General features: G+C 49.8%; 1 protein-coding gene and 1 long non-coding RNA gene across 3 annotated transcripts; both read left to right on the forward strand.

The window, feature by feature from the left end:
• The first annotated feature begins 2968 nt into the window (after positions 1-2968).
• Positions 2969-5185, forward strand: LOC129653997 (uncharacterized). The gene is made up of 2 exons (XR_008715340.1): positions 2969-3218; positions 3690-5185. It is a non-coding gene; the product is annotated as an uncharacterized LOC129653997 (long non-coding RNA).
• A 5284-nt stretch (positions 5186-10469) lies between these two features.
• On the forward strand, positions 10470-24236 carry ENO1 (enolase 1). 2 transcript variants are annotated; one of them, XM_055582398.1, is made up of 12 exons: positions 10470-10622; positions 12829-12922; positions 15435-15530; positions 16467-16525; positions 18286-18355; positions 18809-18942; positions 19325-19547; positions 20767-20964; positions 21641-21842; positions 22237-22345; positions 22553-22611; positions 23820-24236. In XM_055582398.1, exons 2-12 carry the CDS (start codon positions 12838-12840, stop codon positions 23887-23889), a joined length of 1305 nt encoding a protein of 434 aa, XP_055438373.1. In that variant the 5' UTR covers positions 10470-10622; positions 12829-12837; the 3' UTR covers positions 23890-24236. The 2 variants fall into 2 exon arrangements, with proteins under 2 accessions (XP_055438373.1, XP_055438372.1); XM_055582397.1 differs by lacking the exon at positions 16467-16525 and adding an exon at positions 16828-16886.
• The last annotated feature ends 2465 nt before the right edge of the window (positions 24237-26701 follow it).

Genomic DNA, 26701 nt, shown 5'->3' on the forward strand with positions numbered 1-26701 from the left:
ACCAACCGGAAGAGTTCAGGAAAGGTCAAAAGGTGACACCACGTGTCCAACCATCTCCCAGAATCCTTCTCGCTGACATCCATCCTGCTTGAGCAATGCATGTGCCACCAGGAAGGACCCTGAGTCAGAGTGATTGGTCAGAGACAACCCAGAAACTAATCCCTTCACCATAAAACCCGAGACTGTGAGCCACGTGGCAGAGCAGTCCTCCTGGGTTCCCTTCCCCTACTGCTTTCCCCCAGGCATCCCTTCCCAATAAAATCTCTTGCTTTGTCAGCACATGTGTTTCCTCAGACAATTCATTTCAGAGTATTAGACAAGAGCCCACTCTTGGGCCTTGGAAGGAGTCCCCCTTACTGCAACAGTATTATGATGACCAATCACACCCCCCACAAGGCTTACACTGAACTAGGTTTGAAAGCAGGGTCATCACATGCATGCCCTCACATTGCAACACCCAAGGGTACTGCCTCTAAAGAGGCATCATTTCCATCACAGCCATCTTTCTTATTCTGACATTTTGATGTTTTTATTACAACCATAGAATCCTAAGATGGAACTGAACTGAAGATGGAAGCAAAAAGTCTCAAGGAAGAGGTAGCCTTTTGTGATCCCCACGCAGGTTCCCTCTGGCCCAAGGGCAGTCCTGCTCCCATGAGTTTTTGTCCCATTGATGCCTGCTTGCTCCTCTCTCTTGCTCCTGTATCTTCCCAGTCTTATTTAGTATTTATTGATTTTATCACAAACTTTCTTCGAGGAATCTGACTCTTTCTGGAAGTAGGTGGGGTAGAAATAAATAATTCTATGCTTTGCCCACATTCAGATCATCTGCGAAAACCATCAGCTCAGTTTGCAAATACATCTGGAATCCAAACGCTTCTCATGCCTCCACTGCTACCAGCCCAGGCACCAATGGAGCCACCACCATCTCTGCCCTAGACAGGCCTCCTGTTTCCAGCCCTGCCCCCATGGAAAGCTGTTTCCTTGGTGGCCCCAAAGAGCCAATCTCCTGGTATCTACTCTGGTAGGTAGCCCCTCCCACACTGATACTAGGCTTGACCATATGACCTGCTTCGGCCAATGGGATATCAGCAAGAGGTATCTCCATCAGCTCTTCACACTGAGACTTGTCCTTTTGATGGATGCTTCTTGGGCTACAGCTACCATCAAAGAAGTGGGGACAGACAAGGGGTGGGCTAAATCTCTCTATAAAGTTTAGATTAGGAATTGCAAGTCTGTTGCAACTACTCATCTTTGCCACTGTAGCTTGAAAGCTAAACAAAGGTACACGGCTGTGTTTCGATAAAACTTTACTTACAAAAACAGATTTGGCCCACGGGCCATAGATTGTCAACTCCTGAGCTAGACTACTGAATGAGGAGGGGCTGCACGGAGATAGCCTGCAAGGTAGGAGGTTGTACCAGGTTGCATAGTGTCCCCCAAAACCTCATGTCTGCATAGAACCTGTGAATGTGACCTTTGGAAATACAATCTTTGCAGATGTAATCAAATTATGATAAGGTCATATTGGATTAAGGGGGGCTTTAAGTACAATGTGAATTGCTTATAAAAAGAGAGAAAAGGAATGGTGCTAATCCTTGGTCCACTCAGTTGTATTGAGGTGGCCAAAGCCTGACCAGTCTGTGAAGCCCTTCCAAAGGCTCTGTGAGAGTGGCAGGCACACATAACCCCTCTAAAGGGGGCACTTTATTGGTCTGGCAGCCAGCTTGGCTGTCTGCTGCAAATCCTGAGTCAGCCCTTCACTAGGGCAGCTGACTGGCCCAGCTCTGCTGATCTGTGAATTTATGGCTGCCTGTTCTTGCCACCCTTGTCCAGGGGCAAGCCTTCAGTCTTAGATCAGCCCCTTAGGAGACCCATGCAGCCGGGTCTTACTCCCCTCAGTCTGCATTGCTCTTCTGGCCACAAGAATATCCCAACAGACTCTGACAAATGCTGTCCTGAAATCTACTGTCTCCTCCCCACTTTCCGCTACCAGGAAACAAACAAACAGAACAAATATATCAGGGAATTCCAACACAGAAGCTCTGCAGACTTCGCTTCATGGGAACTGTCAAGGGTTGGAGAAAATCAGAGTTTCTACCCTTTTGTTTAGGAAATGCCAGCAATGCCACCACAAGTGTGGGATTGGGGACAGTTTGTAACTGCAACACAAACTGCGATACAGTGCAACTGCCACTCCCAATCTGCAGGCTGCTCTCTTCCTCCGGCTGCAAACCTTTAAGAGAACACCGCAGATATGAGGTCTTCCTGAGCCCTATTTCTCAAAACCCGATGCTGCTGTGGTTAAATTCTGTGCATGGCCATAGTTTGGAGAAGGAAATAGCAACCCATTCTGTTATTCTTGCCTGGGAAATCCCATGGACAGAGGAGCCTGGCGGGCTATAGTCCATGGGGTCACAAGAGTAGGACACAACTGAGCGAATAAACCACCACCACCACCTGCTTATAGTCATGGGGAGGATGTGCAAATTAAGGGAAGGATTTTTGGACTGAATGTTGTGGCATCTCATTCAGATCCAAGGGCAAGTGGAACTTCATCTTGGGAGAGCAGGATGCTGAGTGTCTGGGGGCGAGGGCTGGGAGCCAGGTTCGTCCACCACGGCTGTTCACTAGTTTTGGGCTTGGTCAGCTCAGCTCATGTCTCTGTGCTTTGAAAAGCAGAAATGACCGCATGGAACAGGATTATATGGGCTACAGTTACACCTGGCAGATAACAAGGCTTCCCCTAATGTTATCAACCACTGATAGGAGGAGGAAGCATTTTCTCATTATCAGGCCATCCATGCAAAGCCTCCACTGAAACCCTACTGTAAGTGAATCACAAAGGGTCACTTCCTTTTTTAAAATTGGCTGCACCGGGTCTTAGTTGCAGCATGTACAATATAATTCCCCAATCAGGGATCGAACCTGGGCCTCCTGCCTTGGGAGCGTGGAGTGTTAGTCACTGGACCACCAGGGAATTCCCTCCTCTTACTTCTGGAGGAAAAACCTGGCTCTTGTTTGCCCTCTGGAGCTCACATACTGCACCACTTGACTGTTACCGAGGGAAGGTTTAGGTGCCTGACACACGGTGAGGCCAAACAATACCGAAATTGTAACAGAGGAAGGTTAGTGCAGGGCCACGCAAGGCGACAGGTGGCTCATGCCCCCCAAAAGCTGGAACTCCAGGGTTTCAGAAAAGCATTTTTAAAAACAAGGTGAGGAAGGGGCGTGGTTAGTTGATACAATCTTCTTGGTGTAGAAATCCTTTGTTCTAGTAGTTGTCCACATAGGTCAGGCCATGATGTTCTTCTAAATGTCCACTAAGACAAATATTTGTCTCTATTGTGCAACTTTTAATTTCTGTATAAGTGAGAAAGTGTTATATCCTTAAGGTCAGAGCCTTGAGAATGGATTAGCCTGTATATTTCAGGCTACGGACATTTATTTCTTTTTTGGCCATGCCACATAGCTTGCAGAATCTTACATCCCCAACCAGGGATCAAACCTAGGCCCTGGAAGTGAAAATGCCAACCACCAAGTCCTAACCATTGGATTGCCAGGGAATCCCCTATAGGCAACATTCTTAAAGCAAAGCAAAAGCAATAGAATACAGAAGTTAAAGAAACAGATCTAATATGGAGTCAGACTTATCCTTCCCTATTGCATGACTTCTCTTTCCTTCACAGTGACTGGCATTTTGGAGTCTGCCATCCGAGGGTCCCGTACCCCTGTTGAGATGGGCCTGGGACCTGGGACCCTTGGCAGCAGAGCTGCAATGCTGGTACCTGGACAAACCTCTCCTCCTCAAGCTACGAAATACAAAGAAACTATATGGTACTGAAAATAACTGTGTGCATGGGCAATTGGGGCAAATCTAGGACCACAAGATACAAAAAGACAAAAAACCCAACGGCCATTTCTGAAGAGCCAGGAGCAAAACCTGGGTGTTGGGAGAAGCAGGGCAGTGCACACGGCTCTTGCACACACCACCACCTAATGGGGGCAGAACAACTAAGCCACCACTGTGATCAGACCCACCGCTACCCTCATCCCATATAAGAAACAAGCTTGCCCCTGCTGCTGCTTTTCGCTCCCTCTTGCAGCTAGTGTAATAAAGCCCAATAAAGCCTTGCATGGATTTCTTGTCTGGCCTCTAGTCAATTTCTATTGATTGGGGAAGGCCAAGGACTCTGGTTAGTATCATAGTCTCTAGGAGAGCCACCAGCCTGGCTGATAGATAGATCAAGGTTTCTTTGCCCCTGGGCTGCAGTTACTCTGGGCCTCCCTTCAAGAGAAAACCTTAAAAACTGTGAGGAAAAGGGGATGGGAAAGGATAGAGATGAAAAGGGAAAACTGCTGGGGCAGGGGGCCAAATGCAGCTGCTGTTTAGAGCTATCAGTGCCTTGCAGGCCTCCATTCCAGCTGTAAGCAGTGATTCCCAAACTGATAAGAGCCACCTGGGGCAGTGACAGCTCAGAACTGCCTCCAGAGGGTGGTCTTTTCACACCCATTTCAAAGATAAAGGAGCTGAGGCACAGCGGATCCTCACAGAATTGTTTTGACACAAGATAGCAAGCCTCCACTGAGATTTTCTCTGGCTGGTGCAGAGCTCCTCTTAGGTCCCATCTGCCTCCCCACCTTCATTAGCTGCTCTCAGTCCTCAGTCCTGGGGTTTCTTCATTTAACCCCTCTGCTCCTTACTCCCCTCATTTGGGAACCACTGATAAGTGCCTCCCCAAACATCTGCCTTATCCGCACCCTACCTCCACAGCAGACTTTGGAAGGCAAAGGAGGGACTATGGACAGACAGCAGGGAGCCCTAAGAGGTGCCCTCAAAACCATGATGGGGTAGAATGCTGACTATAATTTACAGAGTTTACACAGGTTTCCTTAAGCAAAAGACTTGGAAAGGGGGTTATTGAAAATTGATCAAATTTCTAGAAAAATATTCCAAAGGAAGAGCAGAATTTTATTTTTTCCATCCAGGTCAAAACTCATGTACACTTCTGGTTGTGGACTTAAAAAACATTCACAACCTGAATGTTGAGAGTTACGCTTTCTTTAGTGGGAATTTTTAGGACTTCAAGCCCAGGAGAATCATTTCAAGTTACCCTGAGAGAACTGACCTGAGGAGGTGAGGAGGGGAGCCAAGTTATATAGAAGTTTTGTAACAAAGGGCAAATGATCTGAACATCAAAAGGTTATTGTTAATTAAAGAAAACCAGATATCTCAAGTTAAGGAATTGAGTCCTTTACTATGTGTGGGAAGACGCGAGTCTGGTCTCACAGAAATCATTTCTTTGATACGCACCTCAGCTATCTGGGGCCAGTATCCCGTCTTCACATCCTGGGCTGACTCAGGACTCTCCAGGCGGTGGCTGTAGTCGGAAGGCTGCTCAATTGCAGGTATTCTTTCCTTCTGAGTTCCCTCAGGGCTCACCTCCATGGTGGCTGCAACTGTTGGTGACTGTGACATCCTTGTTTGCTGATACGGCAGGAAATATTCCATCTCTCATGAAAACACAAATACTTTGTTCGGTTTTGAAAAATATTTATTTACTTGGCTGCACCAGGTCTCAGCTGCAGCATGGGGGATCTTTAGCTGTGGCGTGGCTTGAACCCGGGCCTACTGCAATTAAGAGTGTGGAGTCTTAGCCACTGGACTGAGGCAGGAGGTAGAGGGGTCACCCCATGGTAAAGCCATTGGAAATTCATTCCCTGAGGGCCAAAACTCCAAGACAAGAATAGCAGGACAATTAAGGGAGGAGGCTGGGCCCTCCTCAGACCACATATTTCTCATTCCTGAAGTCTGGAGACCTCCTTGACCACTTGTGCGCAGAAAAGCTCCTTGGAGGTCAAAAGGGGAGCAACCTCTAAGGATGCTCTGAAAAGAAAGTGTTAGTCGTTCAGTTATATCCGACTGTTTGCAACCCCATGGTCTGTTCATGGGATTCTTGAGGCAAGAATACTGGAGTGGGTAGCCATGACCTCCTCCAGGGATCTTCCCATCCCAGGGATCGAACCCAGGTCTCCTGCACTGCAGGCAGATTCTTTACCATCTGAACTACCAAGGAAGCATAAAGGATGCCCTACCCCTAGGCTTTTTTGGGCAGAATCTGTCTTAGCTAAGAGACGCATGCACACACATGGAAGGATCCTGAGATATACTAAATATGGAACCAGGCAAATCAAAATGGTCGACCAAAGAACACTGGAAGAAATATCCCATATACGTGATTTAAACAGCCAGGAGGGTGCAACTCTGTGACTCTCTAAGTTTGCCCATGTGTCTATCTATATATGCTGTACTCTTTTTTTCTCCTAATACTTTACTTGCTTAACTACTGTCTCTGTGGAATTTCCTTTCTGCAAAGCTGAAGGGCCAGAGCCCTTGTCACTGATCACTGGTCTAGTGGCTAGGATTTGGTACTCACACCATTACGACCTGGCCTAAGTCTCTCCCTGGGAACCCAAGCTCTGCTCCAAGCCATTACAGGCTGAGGCCACTGGAGATCAGAACCACCAGGGAAGTCTCAAAAGAATACTTTGGAAAACGAAGTCCTAAGTATTTGTCCTAGAGAAACTCTTGCACCTATACTTAAGAGATATTCTAAACCAAGTTCATAGTAGCAATGTTGTTATTAACAAGACAAAGAATCAGGGAACTCAAATATATATTGATAGGAAAATGTGGATAGTCACAATGGAATACTATTCAGCACCAAAACAAACTATCTCCAGCTCACAAATGTCAAGTGGAGCAAAAAAAATATTGTAGCAAAGGCCACAAACAGTACAATGCCATTTATATAAAGTTCAATACATATTTAAATACTGCAGAGAAAAGCCAGGTAAAAGTAAACACAAAATTTAGGATTGTGGCTACTTTGGGGGCCAGGGAAGAATATACAGGGGACACAAATGGCATTGCCAGTACCCCATTTTTTAAGCTGGTAAGTTAGGTACACAGACATTTATTATTTTTTTACATCAGATATATTTTAGGCAGTCTTTGGTATATGTGAAATACTTAGTGTGTAGGATGGGAAAAATGCACTACCTAAAAGTTGAGGATTATGTTTTATTTAGTGGGTTTACTGAGGACTTAAGCCCAGGATACAGCCTCTCAGATAGCTCTGAGGGACTACTCCAAAGAGGTATGGGAGGAGCCAGGATATATAAGAGTTTTTGAAAAAACAAAAACAACTCAGGTAACCAAACATCAAGATTACTGCTAATTAAAGAAAAATGGGACATCTTAAGTTAATGAATTCAGCACTTTTCTATGTACAAGAAGATACAAGAGACTAGGCTGAATGAAATTATTCCATAACTCTCTAGGGCAGGTATCCTATTCTTCTCTATCCTGAATCCCCTCTTGAGTGCTGAGGTGGCTGCAGTGGCTGATGGCTTGATGGTTGTAACATCCTTTGTTGTTCAGTGGCTCAGTTGTGCCCAACTCTTTATGATCCCATGAACTGCAGTTTGCCAGGCTTCCCTGTCCTAGACTATTTCCCAGAGCTTGCTCAAACTCATGTCCATTGAGTTGGTGATATCACCCAACCATCTCATCCTCTGTTGTTCCCTTCTCCTCCTGCCTTCAATCTTTCCCAGCATCAGGGACTTTTCCAATGAGTCAGCTATTCACATCAGATGACCAAAGTGTTAGAGCTTCAGCATCAACCCTTCCAATGAATATTCAGGGTTGATTTCCTTTAGCATTGACTGGTTTGATCTCCTTGCTGTCCAAGGGACTCTCAAGAGTCTTCTCCAGCACCGCAGTATGAAGGCATCAAGTCTTCGGTGCTTAGCCTTCTTTATTGTTCAGCTCTCACAACCGTATATGCCTATTGGAAAAAACCATAGCTTTGACTGTAGGGACATTTGTTGGCAAAGTAACATCCTTTGGTTACTGATAAGGCAGGTGACATTCCTTGTTCAAAGAGGTAAACACAGAAACTTTCTAGACTGTTAGGAGGGGCGATCCGCCTAGATACCCTGAGGTCCTTCTACACTACTCTGAACTCTTATCTCCCTAGGCCTTCCTCTCTAACCCTGGAGTTTCCTATCTGGGTAAAGACCTGCCTCCCAAAAAGGGTGTGCCACCTATTCCACTGACCAGCAGTTTTCAACCAGGGGTGTGCAGACCACAGACAGAATCACTATGACCTAGGTGGGTCACAGGCTGCTGAAGATTCGTCTTCCCTCAATCCTGGCGTTCCCTCTGCAAATGTCATGCAGTCCCTACCTGCAGTAGGTATCTTCCGATAAGAGCCTTGCATACACATTTTTCCTCCTTGCCCACCAGCAAGGCGAGTGAGTGCCTTTGGTCTGCCACTGCACTAAAACTGCACACCCAGCATACTGTCAGTGATCAATAATAACTAAACGCCTGTAACAAAGTAGATGGCCTGCACTGGACTGAAGGCACCTATGAGTCCCACAGCCTGCTAACAAATCCTCAGGAGCCGTGGAGACAGGCAGGATATTTGGCAGCCTGTGAATTTTGGAAAGGATAGGAGGACATCTCTACTAATCATTAACATTTGAGCTCCTATTTGAGGTCGAAGTGCTGGCTCAAAAACGCTGTGGAGTGGCCTCCAAGAATCTTGCAATAGCAGCAGTCTGAGATCATGTTCTACATTTGATTTCCTGCGAAGAAATCACTGGTTGTGGCCAGAGAGCTGTTATAAGAGCCATGTTTTTCTATCTTTATCTCTCTAACCATTTTAACAGAAAATGAGATTGTTCTGGAGCCCTTTCAGGGCCACACCTTAGAATTGCTCTGAAAATAAAAGCTGTAATTGTCTGATTTCTGTAGAACTCTTAAGGTTTAGGAGATGGTGGCTGTTGATTTAGCTGCTGAGTCATGGGGCTGGGATCTTGGTTTTAAGCAGTCTGAAACATCAGTGTATTGTTGGGGAAATCACAAACTCTGCTTGCAAAATTCATGTAATTCTCTGGCAAACATTTTACAATTTCCTTGTTGCTTTTTTGCTGAATTTAATCCTAAAGTTCTTTCTTCTTAGTCAGTAGGCCTTCAGCTTTATCCAAAGCTAGGGATTAAGGAAGAAAAGCAGGTTTTGCAGCTGACAAGAAGAAATAATAATTTGAATACACACTTTGATCTCTCTATGCAATGTGTTAAACCTGAAGATGTATGACACTGATTTAGCTCTCTGAATTACCAAGAGGAGCACTAAGAAAGTACAAATAATTCTTATTGGAAAATGAAGCCCTCCCTTGAGTGTGAGTGTTTGGGGTGGGGTGGGGATGTACTGAAGAACTGATTTAAAACAGGAATCAGTTCTTTCTTCAGCAGAGAGTAAAACAACTACATCTACTATTGTCTATTTTTCATTTGTCAGACCACTGAGGAATATTGCCTGTTTTGAACTTTGAGAAATCCCCCAGGATCTGTGTGAAATTCCACTGCCAAACCAAGGCTCCCCTAGCAGCTCAGACGGTAAAGGATCAGCAAGCAATGCAGGAGATCCTGGTTCCATTCCTGGGTCGGGAAGATCCCCTAGAGAAGGAAATGGCAACCCATTCCAGTATCCATGGACAGAGGAGCCTGGTGGGCTACAGTTCATGGTGGTCGCAAAGAGTCGGACACGACTGAGACTAACACACGCACACACACACACACACACACACACACACACACAAACCAGGACAAGTATGGTTCACATGGATGAGAAAGGGAGGGATGGGGCCTCCTTTTAAGATTCAACATTAACAAGAGCCTCAGAATGAACTAACCCTGGGCACGCACATGGAGAAGTGCCTAGGCCATAGGAAGCGCTCAAAAAGAATGAGCTGCAATTAAGACAAAGTGAACATCCTTTCCGCTATCTTGGCCTGATAACTCATGTGTGACCGACGCACAAGGACAAAGGGACCGTGTCACCTTGGCGGGCGGCCGGGAGCACAGGGCGCAGGCGCGGGTGAGCGCACGTGGCTAGGCTACCGGCTCCGCGGCCCGGGAACCGGGTAGGGGCACGCGGCCGCCAACGTCTCCCTGGGGTCTCCAGCACCGCGCAGCCGGGCGAGGGGGGTGGGGCGGCCAGGAAGGACAGGCCGCGAAGGTCGTCACCAAGGTCGTGGGCCGGACGTGCGGCGCCGGAGTGACGCTGCGTGCGTGCGGGACTCGGAGTACGTGACGGAACCCCGAGTCCTCATGCCGGCCGCGCTGCCCCGCCCCTCCTCTCCCTCGGGGCCCCAGAGCCACAGATTCCTCTCCGCCGGGGGGGGGGACCTCGGCCCGACACTGGGGCTCGTCCATACTCCCACCCATTTGCTGGGGCAGTGCGGACGCCCCAGCCCGGTCCAGCCCCACCTCCCTGGTATGTCGCTCCCTCTAACCATCCGCAGCGGCCGCAGCTCCTCCCTTCCCTCGGACGAGAGACCGAGTGACGGCGCGCTGAGCCAATGGCAAGGCGTCGCTGAGGGGGCGGGGAGTGGGCGGGGTCCCCTCCGGGCTGGGCAGGAAGTCCTGTCCAGCGGCGCGGAGAGGAGCTCGGGGTAGTCGGAGCTCTCGGAGTTTGCCACTTATCGCTCATCCTTTGTGTCAGCAGCACCCTCTCCCTCTCTCTAGGGCGGCGACCTCCGGCGGCCGGGTGAGAACTTGAGGAAGGGCTGCCGAGCAAGCGCCCGCGCGGGCGCCGCGTGGGTCCCCCGGGCTCGCGGGCGCTCCTGCCGGTCAGACTGCGGGTGGGGGGTTCGGCTGGGATGGGGAAGGGGTGGGTCCGCCCTCGCGACTGGCCTCCCTAGCCAGAGTCGCGGCTCGACTCTGGGGCACCGCGCCCGGTTTCTCCGGAGGGGAAAGTGCAGCTTAGCCTGAGATTACGGTTTACGGGCCCGCGTAACTGTCCCGGGAGATCAGGGGTACAACACGCAGTCACCAAGACAGCAGGCGGCGAGGGTGGAAGGTTTGGGAAGCGCTCCAGGTCCAACCTGTGTGCTCATTAAAGCCAGGCCCTTACGAAAATGGACAAAGAGGCCGATAAAGGAGCGATTCCCGCGAAGCTGCAACTTCCCCCTCCGGGCCCCGCGCCCCTGCCTCCCGCTGGTGGCCCCCGGCCTGGCGCCTAGGTGTCCAGCCCGTCGCTGCTCCGGAATGAGCAGGGACTAATGTAGGTTTAGAAGGCGCTTGTCCTGGAAGAGACTGCCGCGGAGCCAGGGAGTCATTGGGAAGCCCTCCTGGCGACCTCACCCAGGTCGGGCACGAGCCGCTCTCGGCTCCCCGGGCTGGCCACCAACAGTCAGCCCCTGATCTGACATAAAAAGGATGTATTTTACGAAATCTTGTTCGCTGCTTCCTCTGCAATGTGGTCTTCCCCTTGAGCGGTGTGGGCAGCCGACTGACCTGCTTCCGGGGCACGTGTAGGCCCCGGCTGCCCGGTCTGCCCATGCTGCCCCTGGTCCGGGGTTCAGTCTAGACCGATAAAAAGCCGTGCAGGCTCCCAGTCAGACACACCTTCCTCTCTCTCTGTGCTCATAGCATTTTAATAACTTGGGAGAAAAGTTTTTCTATACAATTTAAAGATAAGTTGAATTTTATTTTTACATCATGAAATAAGTTGATCATTTTGTCTTATATCACTAAAAGGAAACCAAAAATGAAATCTTACAACTGTGTGATGAGGTAGTGAAATGAAGATGTGTTTAAAAGTGTATCTAAAAGCTGTAAAGTAAATCAGTGGTGGTCTGAGGATGAGGGGACAGTGACTGGAAATGGCCTAAGGGAACTTTTTGGCAGTGATAAATGTTACACAGGTATGATTGCCCAAACCCCAAAGTTAACTAGAATTTTAAAATGAGAAAAAATTTAAGCAAATTTGCCTTTTTGTCTTTTTATTGGCTAATGAATAAAAACTCCATTGTTACAAAGACAAAGCCGCGCATGTGACTTCATGTCTAATTTTGAAACTTAAGAAGATACCATTTGCTGCTTCAGAACATTCCAGAGAAGATAACTGGAGGAGGGCCCAGTTAGATAATGGCTTTTGAACAGTGATTAGATGTCTACCTCTGTCTTACAAGTTGTTCAATTAGTTTATTCCTTGGAGATCCCCTGGGAGGGAAAGCAAGAAAAGGACTTTTTTTTTTTTTTTTAGCTCTTGATATTTACTCTTTGTAGCTGCAACCCCCACCTTTTTTAAGGTGTTTTCAAAGGAAACTTCTTCATTTGGCATATCCTGGTGCTCAAAAAAATCGTTTCTCTAGGTACAATTCATGACTTTCATAATTAAGATTTTTAGATGGGGTGAAGTGCCCATTGAAAGAAAAACGTTATTAGATAACGTTATTATTGTGCCCTGTCTTGCTGAAAACCCAAGCACTGTGAGGTTTGAAAGGCTCAGAAATTGGCAAAGCTCACAGCACATCGACCAAGAAGCTCACTCCTCCCTTCCAAACTCATAATTTCTGATTATCCTATATCAACCGATTAAAGATCCTCCTGATCCCTCAAGTTACCTGATGAATTGTGTTTCCAGCTTTTAATTCACTGTTCTGCTACAAACCAGATTTTCCTCCTGTAGTTTATTTTTTTTCAATCCCACCAGCACACATGTGGTCAGGCTTTCTTTGCTTGCAGGACCAGCCCTGAGTTAGTAGGGCCTTTCAGAGCTGCCCCCCACCTACTTTTTAGGAACAATTCCCACTGCTTTCCAGCAGGCATTTTCTAGTCACCCTTCCTACATTAATTTTTAGTTATATGCAGACTCTTCCTAGTCTAGGAATCCTCAGACGTGACCCCGTGAATAATGAGCTGAGGTTTCGTTATGGTTCATGGAAAACGTGAACTGTGTTTCCCTGCAGAAAGTCACCATGTCCATCCTGAAGGTCCATGCCAGAGAGATCTTTGACTCTCGTGGGAACCCCACCGTTGAGGTTGATCTCTTCACCGCGAAAGGTATGTGCCACCTTTGTTCCTATAGTCCCTTGCACCACATTCCATTTTTTTTTAAAGCTTCAAATGACAGCCTTAGGCAAGAAACAGCTTGTGGTCTGGAAAGCCTTTCTTTCTGATCTACACGTGCTGGTAGGCTGTGGTGCTGGTAGGCTGTGCTCTGAAGCTGGGAGGCAACAGGCCCTTGTGCTTCTTGGTATTTAGAGCAGGGCACAGGTCAGCTCCTAGGTCACTGAGGTAGGGAGGTAAGGTGATACCTTGTCCCTAAAAGGGCCTGTCACTCCTTTGCCTCACAGCTTGTTGTGACCAAATAAGTAGGCACGGTGTGGTAGGATGGATCTTCCTTGAAAAGGAAAGAGATTAGGGGAGTATAAGGGTATATATAGCGCTCTTATCTCTGCTTCCAGAAATCACTCTTAGAGGATCAGGGACAGTTTTTACTTGGGGGTGTTGGGACATTCCAGAGGTTGGTATTTTTACCTCACTATAAGTCCACATAGGAAGGATTTGCCCACATTCGAAAAGAATAGAATGGGACCCCCTTAAAATCTTCCCTCCTTCATCTTTTTTACTTTAAGAAAATCTGGTGCTTCCCTAGCCCCTGTGTTACCTCCAGCAACATCTCAGCCATTTTCTAAATGGCCCAAGTGCATGAAGTTAGAAAGGGAGCTTCAGGCAGAGAGGCACCCAGTGGTGCCGAGCACAGACCTGCCAGTCAGAGCTGAGTCATGGTCTGAATCACAGGCCTGGCAGAGGAACCTCCAGCCCATCCCTTCCTGTCCTGCCTTCCCCCTTGCCCAGAAAGTGAAGGCCCCTCAAGTCTAGATTCATCCAGCAGAAGTCTACCTGTGGTTACTGTGGGGGTTGCCATGAGAACACCATTGCTTCTGGGCATGTGCCTTGTGGATTCTCAGATTGCAAGAATTTCCTTTCAGTTTATGAGACTGGCTCACGTAGAGAGTGGAACTTTCCACTTGGAAATTAACGGACTTTGAACAAGGAAAAAAGACCCAGGGTGCTAGAAGATTGTTGAGAAGGAGGCATTTTCTTTGAAACTCTTTAAAATGACTAAAATTAATGTCTTAACATTTAAATGAATGGAACTTTCTCTTATGTGTTTTAATCCTTTTCAGGAAGAATAAAAAGGCCAGGAAATCATAAATTTGTTAAGAACCTTTCATCACTTCTTTATTAGAATTTATTTTTTAGGCCAGTTTTAGGTTCGCAGCAAAATCAAGTGGAAAGTAGAGTGTTCCCATCTATCCCCCATCCCCACCATCAACATTCTCACCTGAGCAGTAGAGTCAAACCTGCATTGACATGTTATCACCCCAAATCCATAGTTGACCTTCTTCACCTAGACTAACCTTTGTTAGAGTCAAGGTTACACTTACTTGTTATCAGCCAAAGTCCATAGCTGACCATAGAGTCACTCTTACTTCCATCGTGTCTTCACCTCGTCCAGGGCTGATGGATACAGGGAAAGCCAGGGGCTGGATACAAAGAAGAACATATGGCCAGCTGCTCACACAGTCATGTGGTGACACAAGCATGTAACCAAGTGTGACTGAGATACTTGGTTGGTCTTTTCCTCTTCGGTTGAGTTGCCTTCACATCCCCGCACCCGCCAGTTCTCAGAGGGGAAATCCCTGACAGTTTCAAGAAGGCTGCCTGCACTTCCTGCTCCCCTAACCCTGTCTGCCCCATGTAACCAGATCTCTGCAGTACCTTTCCTGACCCCGTCTGTCCTCCAAGGACAGCTGCCACTTTCTGCTCCACAGTCTAGGCTTAGCCAGGCGGCCGGTTTCTCTATCTGCAGGACTGTGATTGGGTTCTAGTGTCATTAACTCTGCGCGTTTGTTGTCCTTATTCCTTTTCTCTTCCAGCCTGTCCTGTTAGGCAGAGAACCTCCAAATAGCATTCAGTGCTGCCTAAGCTGAGGCACATGAACTGTAGAGATTCCTCTTGAGCCATCGCCTTCCAAACTTGAAAGCTAGCAACGCGATCTCAGTTGTCTAAGGGAAGCTTAGCAACAGTGCTCTCTAGCCAGACTGTCTAAAATAGCTTGGTGTTTCCGTGGGTTACTAGCTCCTAGAACATGACAAATCCCGCAAGTGGATTTATGGTGCTTCTGTTGGACTGTGTGGCTGGGGGTGGTCCATGGGCCAGCTGCAGGGCACCACCTGGGAGATTTCAGAGATGCGGACTCAAATGTCCTGTCATGTCTCAGGATCTGCATTTTAACCCACAGGTGCTGTGTGCGCATGTTAAAACTGGAGAAGCTCTGCTCTAGACCTTTATCTTTAAACTAGAGAGATTCATCAGCTCTGCTGTAGGGTCTTCGGTATAAAGTCATAAAAGCACAGGAGGCGGGAGGAACAGCCATCTGAGTCTCCCCAATGTTGGGAGGAAGTGACCATTTCCTGAGGGCAGATGCCCTCTGTGCCAGGAGGGATCTGAGAGTCATTGCTTAATCATTAGTAAACATTTCCCCCCTCCCTCTCTTAACATCCAGGTCTCTTCAGAGCTGCTGTGCCCAGTGGCGCCTCAACTGGAATCTATGAGGCCCTGGAGCTCCGGGACAATGATAAGACGCGCTACATGGGGAAAGGTGAGCGCAGACCCAGGCCGGCTCGGCCCTGTCAGCCATGGCTTCCCTCCTCCCTACAGCTCGCATCTGAGGGTGGGAGACCTCTGATTTGGCCCAGGGTATGGATGGCGAGCATGTGTACCACCCAAGGGAGAGAGAGCTGGCTGACTGATGCCAGGGTCCCTAAGCCTGTAACCCAGGGCAGGCATTTTCACTCTTCTTTCTCCTGCGATTTGTCTCCAGTCTGTGAAGAACTCCTGGTTGGGCCAGGGAACGAGGGAGAAGAAGACACGTTAGGTAGTCCTCAGGAGAAGCCTCTCGTCCTCCAGGAGGGCTCTGAGGGCCTTCCTGGCCGGCTGGCCTCTTGCTGGGGTGTGGTCTCGGGGTGGAGGCTTCCGACTCATCATGGATAGAGCAGTCGTCTCTCTGGCAGAGGCCAGGTCACAGAAAAGCAGACGGGGCTGGACTGCACTCTCCACGGAGTGGTGTCACCCCGCGGATGGGAATTGGTTCTGGAGAGAAGGCGGGAACACAGGCTGTGTCATGGTTCATGGCCCTCCCAAGGACCACACTGTAAGGAGGTAGAGGGCACGAGTTGGCTGCCAACCTTCCAGGGGAGGGAGATGAAGAAAATGGTCCAGGGATACTGCATCGGAGGGACAACAGCGAGTGAGGTCAGGTTGAGGGGGACACAGGGCCAGGGTCACGGCGGCTCCACTGCAGGGGGCAGCTTCTGTAAAGAGCTCTCCTGAGGGGTCTCGCTGGCAGCCCAGGTGGACGCCTGCCCACGGCAGGAGGACCGCGCCCCACCCCAGTTAGGATGAGGCCGAATGCATGGTCCCCACTGCCTTCTCCCCACCTTCCTGTTTCCTCTCTTTCTCTCACTCAGTGCCCTTCACAAACCTGTTCTCTTCTGAGTCTTTCTTTTTTCCTTCTCTGTCAATCTCTGCTGGTCAGGTGTCTCCAGACCTGTTAAGTATATTAACGAGTTCCTGGCACCAGCCTTGTGCACTCAGGTAATACACGGGGCGTCCTTTAGCCTCTGCGGCTGGCCTGTCCAGTGCATGGTCTTGCCAACTAACCTCCCTCCAGACACTGTTTGGCGGCTCTGTGTGTGGCTCTAACCCCTGGGGGTCCTAGGTAAGAGCACTCAGACTGGGCCAGAAAGCCCTCCGATTCCGGGAGGAGAGGGCCAGGGGTCCCGTTGAAGGTCTCTGGTGGTCTCTGAATATCTGGGTGAATATGGTGAGTGGTTCTCCAGCAGTGCTGCTCAAGCCTCTCATCAGCGTCGGTAATTTGATTTGATTATTCCTTCTAGGTGTCTCAAAGGCTGTTGAGCACATCAATAAAACTATTGCGCCTGCCCTGGTTAGCAAGGTAGGACCCGCCTCCTGATGACTAATGTATATTAATGCTATCAGAGCGCCGCCGCCTAGTCCAGGCCAGGGGGCTTTCCTGTTTACAGAAGAGCTTATTCTGAGAGCTAAAGAAGCCGGTGGGCTTCCCTGTCCTGCATGCGAATTACTTGGCCTTTGCTGACCTGCCCTCTGCCTGCGTGGCCATGTCTAACAGAGCATGGAACTGGATTCGAGGGACAGGAGGCTCTAAGAGCCTTGATGTTTCCCAGCAATAATCTTGACCTCTGGGGAGTTAAGATCCAGATTTTAAGGGTGACTCCCAGGGATGTTGAATGTAGTACCCATTCAGTGGCGACTGACTGATTTTTTCATGAGCTGTAGAATTACCTTATATGTTTCAACAGCAGAACTCTTGTTAAATAAAATCCTATTTGGAGCCTCAATATGGCAAACAGACATAAGTAGAGCTGCAGTAGAGGAAGTGGGGCTGGGGACCTCACAGCCCAACCTGCTCAGCTACTTTTTGTCGCTTTTATCCTCCCTCCAGCCCCTCCCTCCCAGATTCCTGTGGCCTAACCTGGCCCCATGTGTCCTCCTTGGCGTGGTCCCTCTCCCAGCTCCACTCTGTGTGCCCATGGCAAGTGGCACCTCTGCTGGTTCTATTCCCAGCTTGCCTGCTGTGGCTGGCCCATGTGGCCCACTGTGATTGGTCCCCAGGCAGAGTTTCCATCACTGCTCTGCTGTCCCAGCCTCCCGGCCCCCTCCACACACAAGAAAGATGATAAATAATTTGCTGTTGTGAAGTTTTTAAAGTACGCTGACTTTTATTTCATTACTTTGAGCCAGTTTTTAAGATGCCAATTTGGTTACTTTATACTCTCACCAAAAGTATTCATTTTGGTCAGTTATCAAACATTTTGGGGACTTCCCTGGCAGTCCAGTGATTAAGACTCCACACTCCCAATGCAGGGGACCTAGGTTTGATCCCTGGTCAGGGAACTAAGATCCCACATGCCACACACGACCTGGCGTAAAACATTAAATAAATAAAGATGATTATTATTTTTTTATTTTGGTCTTGTGGACTACCTACCATCAGATACTCAGACGTCCTCATTGAGGACAGCTGAGTGACAGCAGAAACTGACTTTGATGAGCACAGCTCTTCAAATAAAGAACAATGAGTTCTGTTGTTTTACGGCCCCCAAAGTCACAATACTGGGAGAAGTACGTGATGCTCTTACAGCCTGTGAAGGGCAGTATTGTGTCTCCCTGTTTTCTCCTGACATGGATAAGCACAGAACCGACCTGGGCTTTGCACAGTTCCCAGGGCTGGTGGATCTGTGACAGGAGGGCCCAGGGCATGTGGGTAGAAGCACCATTCCGTCCAAGCAGCTCACCCTCCCTTCTCCCTGCAGAAGCTGAACGTCGTGGAGCAGGAGAAGATCGACAAGCTGATGATAGAGATGGACGGCACAGAAAATAAGTGTGAGTGGCCCAAGGGGAACCTTTGCAGGACGGTCGTGGCTTCTCCTGAAGACTCTTGAAGTCCCTTGGGGAGAGGTCATGTCGTCCCTAACGATGAGTTATGTGACCAGATAGCTGTGGTCCTTGCCTCACGTTCATAAATTACATTTTTAAATATCAGGAGTACAGCCAACTGACAGCAGCAGGTGTGGAGGGTTACTCAGAAGAGGCCTGTGCTTTAGATAGTCTAGCAATTTGCAGAACTTGCTAGAGTTCCATAGACCAAAGAAAGGGCTTTCTCTTTGGGTGAAGAGCAGATGAGTGTATGTGGGAAGAAGGTTGTTGGCATTTCTTAGAGATGAAGAGGTTCAGAGTACAATCCAGAGTGCACACAGTGGTGGTCCAGACGGGAATGCCAGCTGGAGGAAGGCTGGTGGGTAAGACATACCTTCATTTAACTCTGTTCTGTTCCAGCCAAGTTTGGTGCGAACGCCATCCTTGGCGTGTCCCTGGCTGTCTGCAAGGCTGGTGCTGTGGAGAAGGGGGTGCCCCTCTACCGCCACATCGCTGACTTGGCTGGCAATGCCGAGGTCATCCTGCCAGTTCCGGTGAGTAGCTGGTTTGAGCTTCCCGTGTGCAGAGGAGGGAGTGTTTGCTTTCTCATGGGGCCCTGAGACCTCCCGCCTCTCCAGTTCATCCATATGTGACCCTCCAGCACGAGGGTACGAGCAGGCTCTGGGGGTCTCGGCTGCAGACAACTCTGCCGGTGCCGGCTGACAGTGACCTTGAGCGGTAACCTGGCTGCTGTGCACGCACCTCCTTAATTGTCGATGGGAGAGGCACTCTATACTTGTCGTGTTGGATTGTGTGCGCCTGTGGGGGTGGCTGCAGTGCACTGATGCCCGGGCTCCATGCGGGAGCCCGGCACTGGGGGCTGCCGGGGGCGGGGAGACCCTCCGGGCCGGGAGCTATACTCCTCTCTCCCCACAGGCTTTCAATGTCATCAACGGTGGCTCTCACGCTGGCAACAAGCTGGCCATGCAGGAGTTTATGATCCTTCCTGTTGGGGCCGAAAACTTCCGGGAGGCCATGCGCATCGGAGCAGAGGTTTACCACAACCTGAAGAATGTCATCAAGGAGAAATATGGGAAGGATGCCACCAACGTGGGAGATGAGGGTGGCTTTGCCCCCAACATCCTGGAGAACAAAGAAGGTAGCGGCTCCAGGGGAGCCCCCACCCTGGGCACCGCGGCGCCCCTCCCGACCCCCGGTCTGCCTTTTCCACCTTCCATTCATCAAGTACCAAATCGCAAAACCCTTTGTGATTTAAGAAACTAGCACTTCCTTTAAAAAAAAAGAGGTTTTCTTATTAATTTGACTTCTGAATGGCCCGATGATTTGCTTAAACTGGGCTGACAGTGGGCTTGAGAGGCAGTTTGTTCTCCTACCATCCTTGCTCCCCAGCGATGGCAAAAGTGTGCAGCCTGCTCCCTGTTTAAGGATACTGGCATGCTGAGGTTTCAGGTCATTCAGCCGCAGTAATGCCGCACATGCTTCGTTTCACTCTGAATCCTTAGATGCAGAATTAAATGTGAGAGTTGAATAGAGGATACAGAAGTCTTAGGAGAAGAATTCATGGCTGAGTTTTTTGTTTTAGAAGAAAAAGTTAGGATTGCAAGCATATTTCATGGGCTTGTGGGATGGTTAGTGTAAGGAAAGGTCCGTCCTGATCTTTGGGTCAATCATACACAATAGCTGACATTCAACTATTTTAACTTATAAGAAACCAGCCGTTTCACGTGGTTTGAGTCTTGGGCACCTTTGCTGGGCAACAGTAGCCAGTGTCTTGGTCAGTTTCCCTACAGGCAGTGCTCCTCAGTGAGGCTGACCCTGAGCCTGGACCCGGATAGCAGAGCCGTGGTGTGGGGTTCCCCGTCGGTCCACTGGGCTCCCTCTTGGATGTCAGCCTTGTTGTTCAGTCACTTAAATCGTGTCTTGACTCTTTTCAATCCCATGGACTACAGCGTGCCAGGGTTCCTGTCCTTCACCCTCTCCTGGAGTTTGCTCAGATTCATGTCCATTTAGTCGGTGATGCTGTCTAACCATCTTGTCCTCTGTCTTGGCTCTATTTAAAGCCCATTCTTCGGGACAGCTGATCTCCGCTGGTCACTGTAACTGTATCTTGGCCAGCACAGCTGTTCTTTGGTGCTAAATTTGGGAGCATTTGTCGGTCAAAAAGCCTCTGAGAGTCAGTTTCCAACTTGGCCATACACTTGTGGCCCTGAGCAAAGGTTTCTTGCCCCAGAACATAAAAAGGTTCCTGGAATCTTGAGACTGGTGGTTGCGGCCAGAGCACCTTATCCTCCCTGTTACGGTTCCCACTGGGCAGAGCTGGCCTGGTCTCCAAAGTCGTCACCACCATCTCTTTCCAGCCCTGGAGCTGCTGAAGAATGCCATCGGCAAGGCTGGCTACAGCGACAAGGTCGTCATCGGCATGGACGTAGCTGCCTCTGAGTTCTACAGGTCGGGCAAGTATGACCTGGACTTCAAGTCGCCCGATGACCCCAGCAGGTACATCACGCCCGACGAGCTGGCCAACCTGTACAAGTCCTTCATCAGGGACTACCCAGGTGAGTGTCCCGGGCGGCTGCGGGTGCGGGTGGCGGGTGGCGCCCCGCGGTGGCGGCGCGGTGTGAGCGCCTGTGTCATCAGGGACTACGCAGGTGAGTGTCCCGGGCGGCTGCGGCTGCGGGTGCGGGTGGCGACGCGGTGTGAGCGCCTGTGTCACTGTTACAGCAGCCTCCTGAACGAGCAGGCGTGAGGCAAAGACTGCCGGGCACTCGTGCACACGGGAGAGGGGGCACCGAGGCAGAGAGGGGTTAGAACTTGCCCAGGGGCGCTCAGCCAACAGTGGCACAGGTGCTCACACCAGGCAGTGCTTCTGAGTGCCCGTGTTTAAGGTTGAGCACCTTGGTGGAGATGGGGCTGGAACGCACACCCCAGTGTCACCCCTCTGGGTCCACAGCCCTGCTCTTACTCTCGGTGGCACTAAACTGAGAACCCCCTGGGCAGCAGGTTTTCTGCCTCCACGACCATGGGATTGCAGGATTGCAATGACCGCGCTCCCTGTCACAGGAGGGCTGGGTAGGGCGGACTCCTTCCAGGACTTGCTTTAGGGACAGGCTGTCTGCAGGTGGGAAGGGTGAGGCCAGGTGAGCCTCAGTTCGGGGGAGGTGGTGCTCCAGCGGTGTTGCTGGTCAGCAGCCTGGGAGGCCACCCTGATGAAACACACTCTACTGTCCACAGTGGTGTCTATCGAGGACCCCTTCGACCAGGATGACTGGGAAGCTTGGCAGAAGTTCACTGCCAGCGCAGGGATCCAGGTGGTGGGGGACGACCTCACGGTGACCAACCCCAAGCGGATCGCCAAGGCCGTGAGCGAGAAATCATGCAACTGCCTCCTGCTGAAAGTGAACCAGATTGGCTCTGTGACCGAGTCCCTGCAGGCGTGAGTGCCCTCCCTCCAGGGGCAGCTCTTGTGAAGAGAGGGGCCTGAACCTGGTGGTGGGGAGGGGGCTCCTGGTTGGAACTCCCGGTGGCATTTAAAGTTAGCGATGGCCCCCAGGGGACTGGGACATTCGGCAGCTGTGGCCTGGTCTTGACCGCTGGATGGCCGTGCGCTCACAATTCCATCTCACGTGGAGAAAGTCAGGGCACACGCACACCTCTCTCTCAAGGAGGCTAAACCCGCTAGGTTTCCAAATGTGACTACAGGGCAGAGAACGTCCTTGGGCCTTTAGGGGAGGTTAAAGGTTATCCTCGTCCCAACAGTTGAGGGCTCGGGGGGCGCTGCAGTGCCTGAGCCGTGGAGCCATGCCAGTCTGGTTTTCTCTGGCTCCTAGGTGCAAGCTGGCCCAGTCCAACGGGTGGGGCGTCATGGTGTCGCATCGCTCCGGGGAGACTGAGGACACCTTCATTGCTGACCTGGTGGTGGGGCTGTGCACGGGGCAGGTAAGGAGCTCCCTGACACGAACACAGATCTGGGGTGGGGTGGAGAGAACGGAGTCCTGGGTGCCTCTTTCCCTCCTTCCCAGGTCAGAGAGCCTTCTTAAGTAAGGCCTTGCTGTCTCTATGCCTGGCACCCTCCCCTTGCCCAAAGCATCCGAGAGGATTCAGTGTCCACTGTAAGCAGCTGTGGCCTTTGTTTTCTCCTTCCAGATCAAGACTGGTGCCCCTTGCCGATCCGAGCGCTTGGCCAAGTACAACCAGATCCTCAGGTAAGAGGCTGCCCGTGCTGAGTGTGGGCTTGGTCCCCAGGAGGAGCCCATCTGTGCTCTGCAGTACGCGGTGGGGCAGGCACCCTGGCCCCAGTGGTGTTAGGTTGGGGCCAGTCAGGCACCTGATAGCCCTGCCCTGGAGCGGGCCTGCTCCGCACGACTGCCTGGTGGCTCCTGGTGGGAGAGGGAACCGCTCCCTTCTGGACAGTTGCAACCTAGAATTTAGGGGGGCTACAAGGAGGCCTTAGTGATTCTCTGACTTCACAGCTTTGTTTTGTGAACAGGATAACAGAGCTCAGAGAAAGAAAGAAAAATTGCTGAAGGGCAAACGGCAGGGTTTCCAGTGTTCAGCTCCTTCGGACACTCTAGTCTCTCCCCTTTCTGTCCTTGGGAAGCTTTGCCTTTAAACACAGGGTGACCTGCCCTTCTGTTCTTTTCTTCCAGTCTTGAAGGGAAAAGGAACATCTGTTTCATAAGTCCTCCCACATTATCCCATCTTTAAAACTTTATCCTGGGAAATGCCAAACGTATAAAATATAAGTGAATAGTAGACTGTACTCCCTCCCCATCACGTGCATGCACCCGCTGTTCGTATTCCTCCGTGTTTTGTCTCTACATCCTTTTCTGAGAATCTTAAAGCAAATTCCAGGTATTTTGTGATTTTACTTGTGTGTATTTCAGATAAAGCCTTACTTTTGTTTTTTAACATAACCACTTTACCATGATGGTTCCCACGATTAGTGGTAATTTCTTAGTGTCAACATTGGGTCTGTTAATCTAGCCTGTCTCCTCTCTTGTCACTAAGTGACTTTTTTTTGACATCAGGATCCAAAGTCCACACTGATGAGCGCCCCGCATTTTTGCCCTGTGCCACTTATTAGTTCAAGAAACTGGGTTATCCTTTCATTTTAAAATCTTTTTTTTTTTTTTTTCTTTTTTAAGTATTCTAAGAAGTCACAGTCCTACCATTTATATTAGGAAGGCAGGGCAGGAAGGAGAACAGGTGCATGAGGAGAGCCCAGATGTTCTATTCCTGGTGTCTCCAAGAAGCTCAAATTTAGGGATTAGTCGGGCAGACTGAGCGAGGGTTGAGTCCCCAAGTTCCTAGCAAGAAGTGTGTCCTTGACCACCTCTTTGGGTGGGAAAATTTATTGCATTGAAGTTTGACATCTGTCTTTCTCTCCCCATCTCTCTTTCTGCTTCCTAAGAATTGAAGAGGAACTGGGCAGCAAGGCCAAGTTTGCTGGCAGGAGCTTCAGAAACCCGCTCGCCAAGTAAGCTGTGGGCGGGCGAGCCCCTGCAGTCACTCGTTGGCTCCTTAGACCTGCGTCTGATGTCGCCGGGCAGTGTGAGGCCCCCGCCGATGCCCACAGGGGCCTCTGGTAGTTACCTGCCCTCTCCTTGTCCTGTGATGTCCCCGCCGCTTCCTTAGACCTGCTGCAGAAGCCATGCCTGACCATCTGGAGCCCTGATGGAAACCCTAGCTCTAATCACGTACTTGGCCCAAATCATTGTTATTCTCACCTCGCTCCCACCAAGTATCCAGAGCCACGTGTATCTAGGTTGTCATCTCTGAGGTGTCCAGTGGGTTCGTGTGCAAAATAAAAAGGCCTGAGTGACCCGTATATATATGCCCTGTGTGTATGAAGTGGTGTCTTGAGCCTGTCCTCACATCTTGGGTATTCAGGAAGCACCTCTACAAGAACCAGAGGCTTTGTGTCATGATAGAAGGAACAGGAGTTTGTGGAGGATGTTGTATAAGTCCTTGGGGAGGGCATGCTGGGGAAAAGGTGAGAGGGGGTCAACCTGTGCCCTGCAGCAGAGGCTGGGCCAGTGCCAGGAGGCAGGGCCTGACTTCAGGACCAAGCTTGTCATTGGGGAGAGAAAAATGCAGAGCTCTCACAGGGTATCTCAAGAGCAGCTAAATAAGTTAAAGTTTAATTCATTCCTTATTTTCATCTGCCTGATCTCAAGTGCTCAGAAGCTCCATGTCGCTGATACCCACTGCCTTGGGTGCTGCAGGCATGAAGTGCTGGCATTGCAGAAAGCACTGTCTGGAGTAATGGATGAGCACCAGCAAGAGGTAAAAATACTGTGGCTTCTCTGCCCTCTGCCCCTTGAGGTCTGGTGTTCTACTAGTGTTTTATTTTCTTCCCCTGATTTCATAAAAATCCCTTGAATTGTGTTTTAATAACCGGCAAGAGTCCCTTGCATTGCAAGGAGAGCCAACACGTCCATCCTAAAGGAAATCAGTCCTGAATATTCATTGGAAGGACTGGTGCTGACTTGATACAAAGAACTGATTCATTGAAAAGACCCTGATGCTGGGAAAGATTGAAGGCAGGAGGAGAAGGGGATCACCAGAGTAAACTTGGGGAATTGGTGATGGACAGGAAGGCAGGGTGTGCTGCAGTCCAGGGGGTTGCAAAGTCAAACACGACTGAACTGAACCCAGCGAGGCCCCCTTGTGGACATTCTTGTTCATTGCTCATCTCTATCTGTTTAACCCAAGAAGCAGAACCAGTAGAAGATGGTCACTCAGTCTTGTCTGACTGTGACCCCATGGACTGTAGCCTCACCAGGCTCTTCTATCCATGGAATTCTCCAGGCAAGAATACTGGAGTGGGTTGCCGTTTCCTTCTCCAAGTAGAAGATACACACACACAAGATTGAGATGCATCACAAGGAATTGGCTCCTGTGATTGTGGGGCATGACAGTCCATAGGCTGGCCAGTTAGAAGGGAGGGTGATCAGGAAAGAACTCCACGTTCAGGTGAAACTCCTCTCTTGTGTAAACCCTGCTTTAGGAACTTTCACCTGATTCAGGCCCACCCAGATCATCCAAGAAAATTCCTTGTTCAGAGTCAACAGTGAGTGGTTTGAATTCTATCTGCAGAATAGCTTCACAGTAATCCCTAGATTAATATTTGAATAGCAGGACTCCTATCTTATCACAGCCGTCACCCCTTGTGAACTTGGCAACCACACACAAATGTCTGAAGCCATCCTTCATCTCCAGATAACAAGACCCTACTTCACCTAATGTGGTGCAGCCCTCCTGTGTACAGCCAAAACCACTAACTAATCCCAGCTTTGCATGACTGGTTCCCATCTGAAAACTGATTCTACAAGGAATGAGGCCTGACAGTCTGCCTGGACTGTTCATCCAAACTTGGATTGCTAAATTTAGTTGCATGTCAGCATTCCTATGCTTAGTCGCTCAGTCGTGCCTGACTCTGTCTTTGAGTTGAAGCCTGCCAGCCTGCTCTGTCCATGGAATTTCTCAGGCAAGAATACTGAAGTGGGTTACCATTCCTCCTCCAGGGGATCTTCCCGACCCAGCAATCGAACCTGCATCTCCTGTGTCTCCTGCATTTCAGGAGCCTTCAGAAAAAGCCCATTTTCTGATCAGCAATTAAAGGCATTCGTCACTCTGGTTAAAGGATAGATAGGAGCCCTTTCAGATCTTTTCCACCCAGAAGGAAGGCTACTGGGGTCTCACTGGCCCTGGGGATGCTGAGCCCCTGGGGACGGTTGACAGCTTTTCACCCAGCAGAAACAGCACGTTGCTGACACAGATGGGCAGGAGTAAGCCAGGAAGAAATACAACCATCAGCCTTTTCCTGGGCATTCTGACTGAAGCAGGACAAGCAACGCTGATTCTAAGTTTCCAAGTGTTTTTAAAGTAAACATCTCTGGTAGCTCTTGTTAGTAGTCTCTGGACTTGTGTTCTGTGTTTTCTTTTTTAATGTTAACCTTGTAATACAAACATTGGTTTTTCACCTGTGATTGTCTTGATCCCTGCAACAAAACAACTGAAAATTTGAAGCAGTGTAGTTTGCAAACTTGAGCTGGCCGTAGCTTAGAGTGTCCCTGGGTTTCCCTGGTAGCTCAGCTGTTTAAGAATCTGCCTGCAATGCAGGAGACCCCAGTTCGATTCCCTGGTGGCTTCCCTGGTGCACTCAACTGAGTGCAATGCTGGAGACCTGGGTTCGATCCCTGGGTTGGGAAAATCCCCTGGAGAAGGGAAAGGCTACCCACTCCAGTACTCTGGCCTGAAGATTCCATGGACTATAACCCTAACCCTGCT

Source organism: Bubalus kerabau, chromosome 5 (assembly GCF_029407905.1).
Source record: "Bubalus kerabau isolate K-KA32 ecotype Philippines breed swamp buffalo chromosome 5, PCC_UOA_SB_1v2, whole genome shotgun sequence".
Taxonomy (NCBI): Eukaryota; Metazoa; Chordata; class Mammalia; order Artiodactyla; family Bovidae; genus Bubalus; species Bubalus kerabau.

What these genes read in the sequence shown, in the direction of transcription:
- ENO1 (XM_055582398.1), top strand. Translation starts at nt 12,838, where the DNA reads ATGTCCATCCTGAAGGTCCATGCCAGAGAGATCTTTGACTCTCGTGGG. An exon ending in GGACGGCACAGAAAATAAGT is followed by an intron (nt 18,356 to 18,808) that starts GTGAGTGGCCCA and finishes GTTCTGTTCCAG; the next exon opens with CCAAGTTTGGTGCGAACGCC. An exon ending in AGGTCATCCTGCCAGTTCCG is followed by an intron (nt 18,943 to 19,324) that starts GTGAGTAGCTGG and finishes CTCTCCCCACAG; the next exon opens with GCTTTCAATGTCATCAACGG.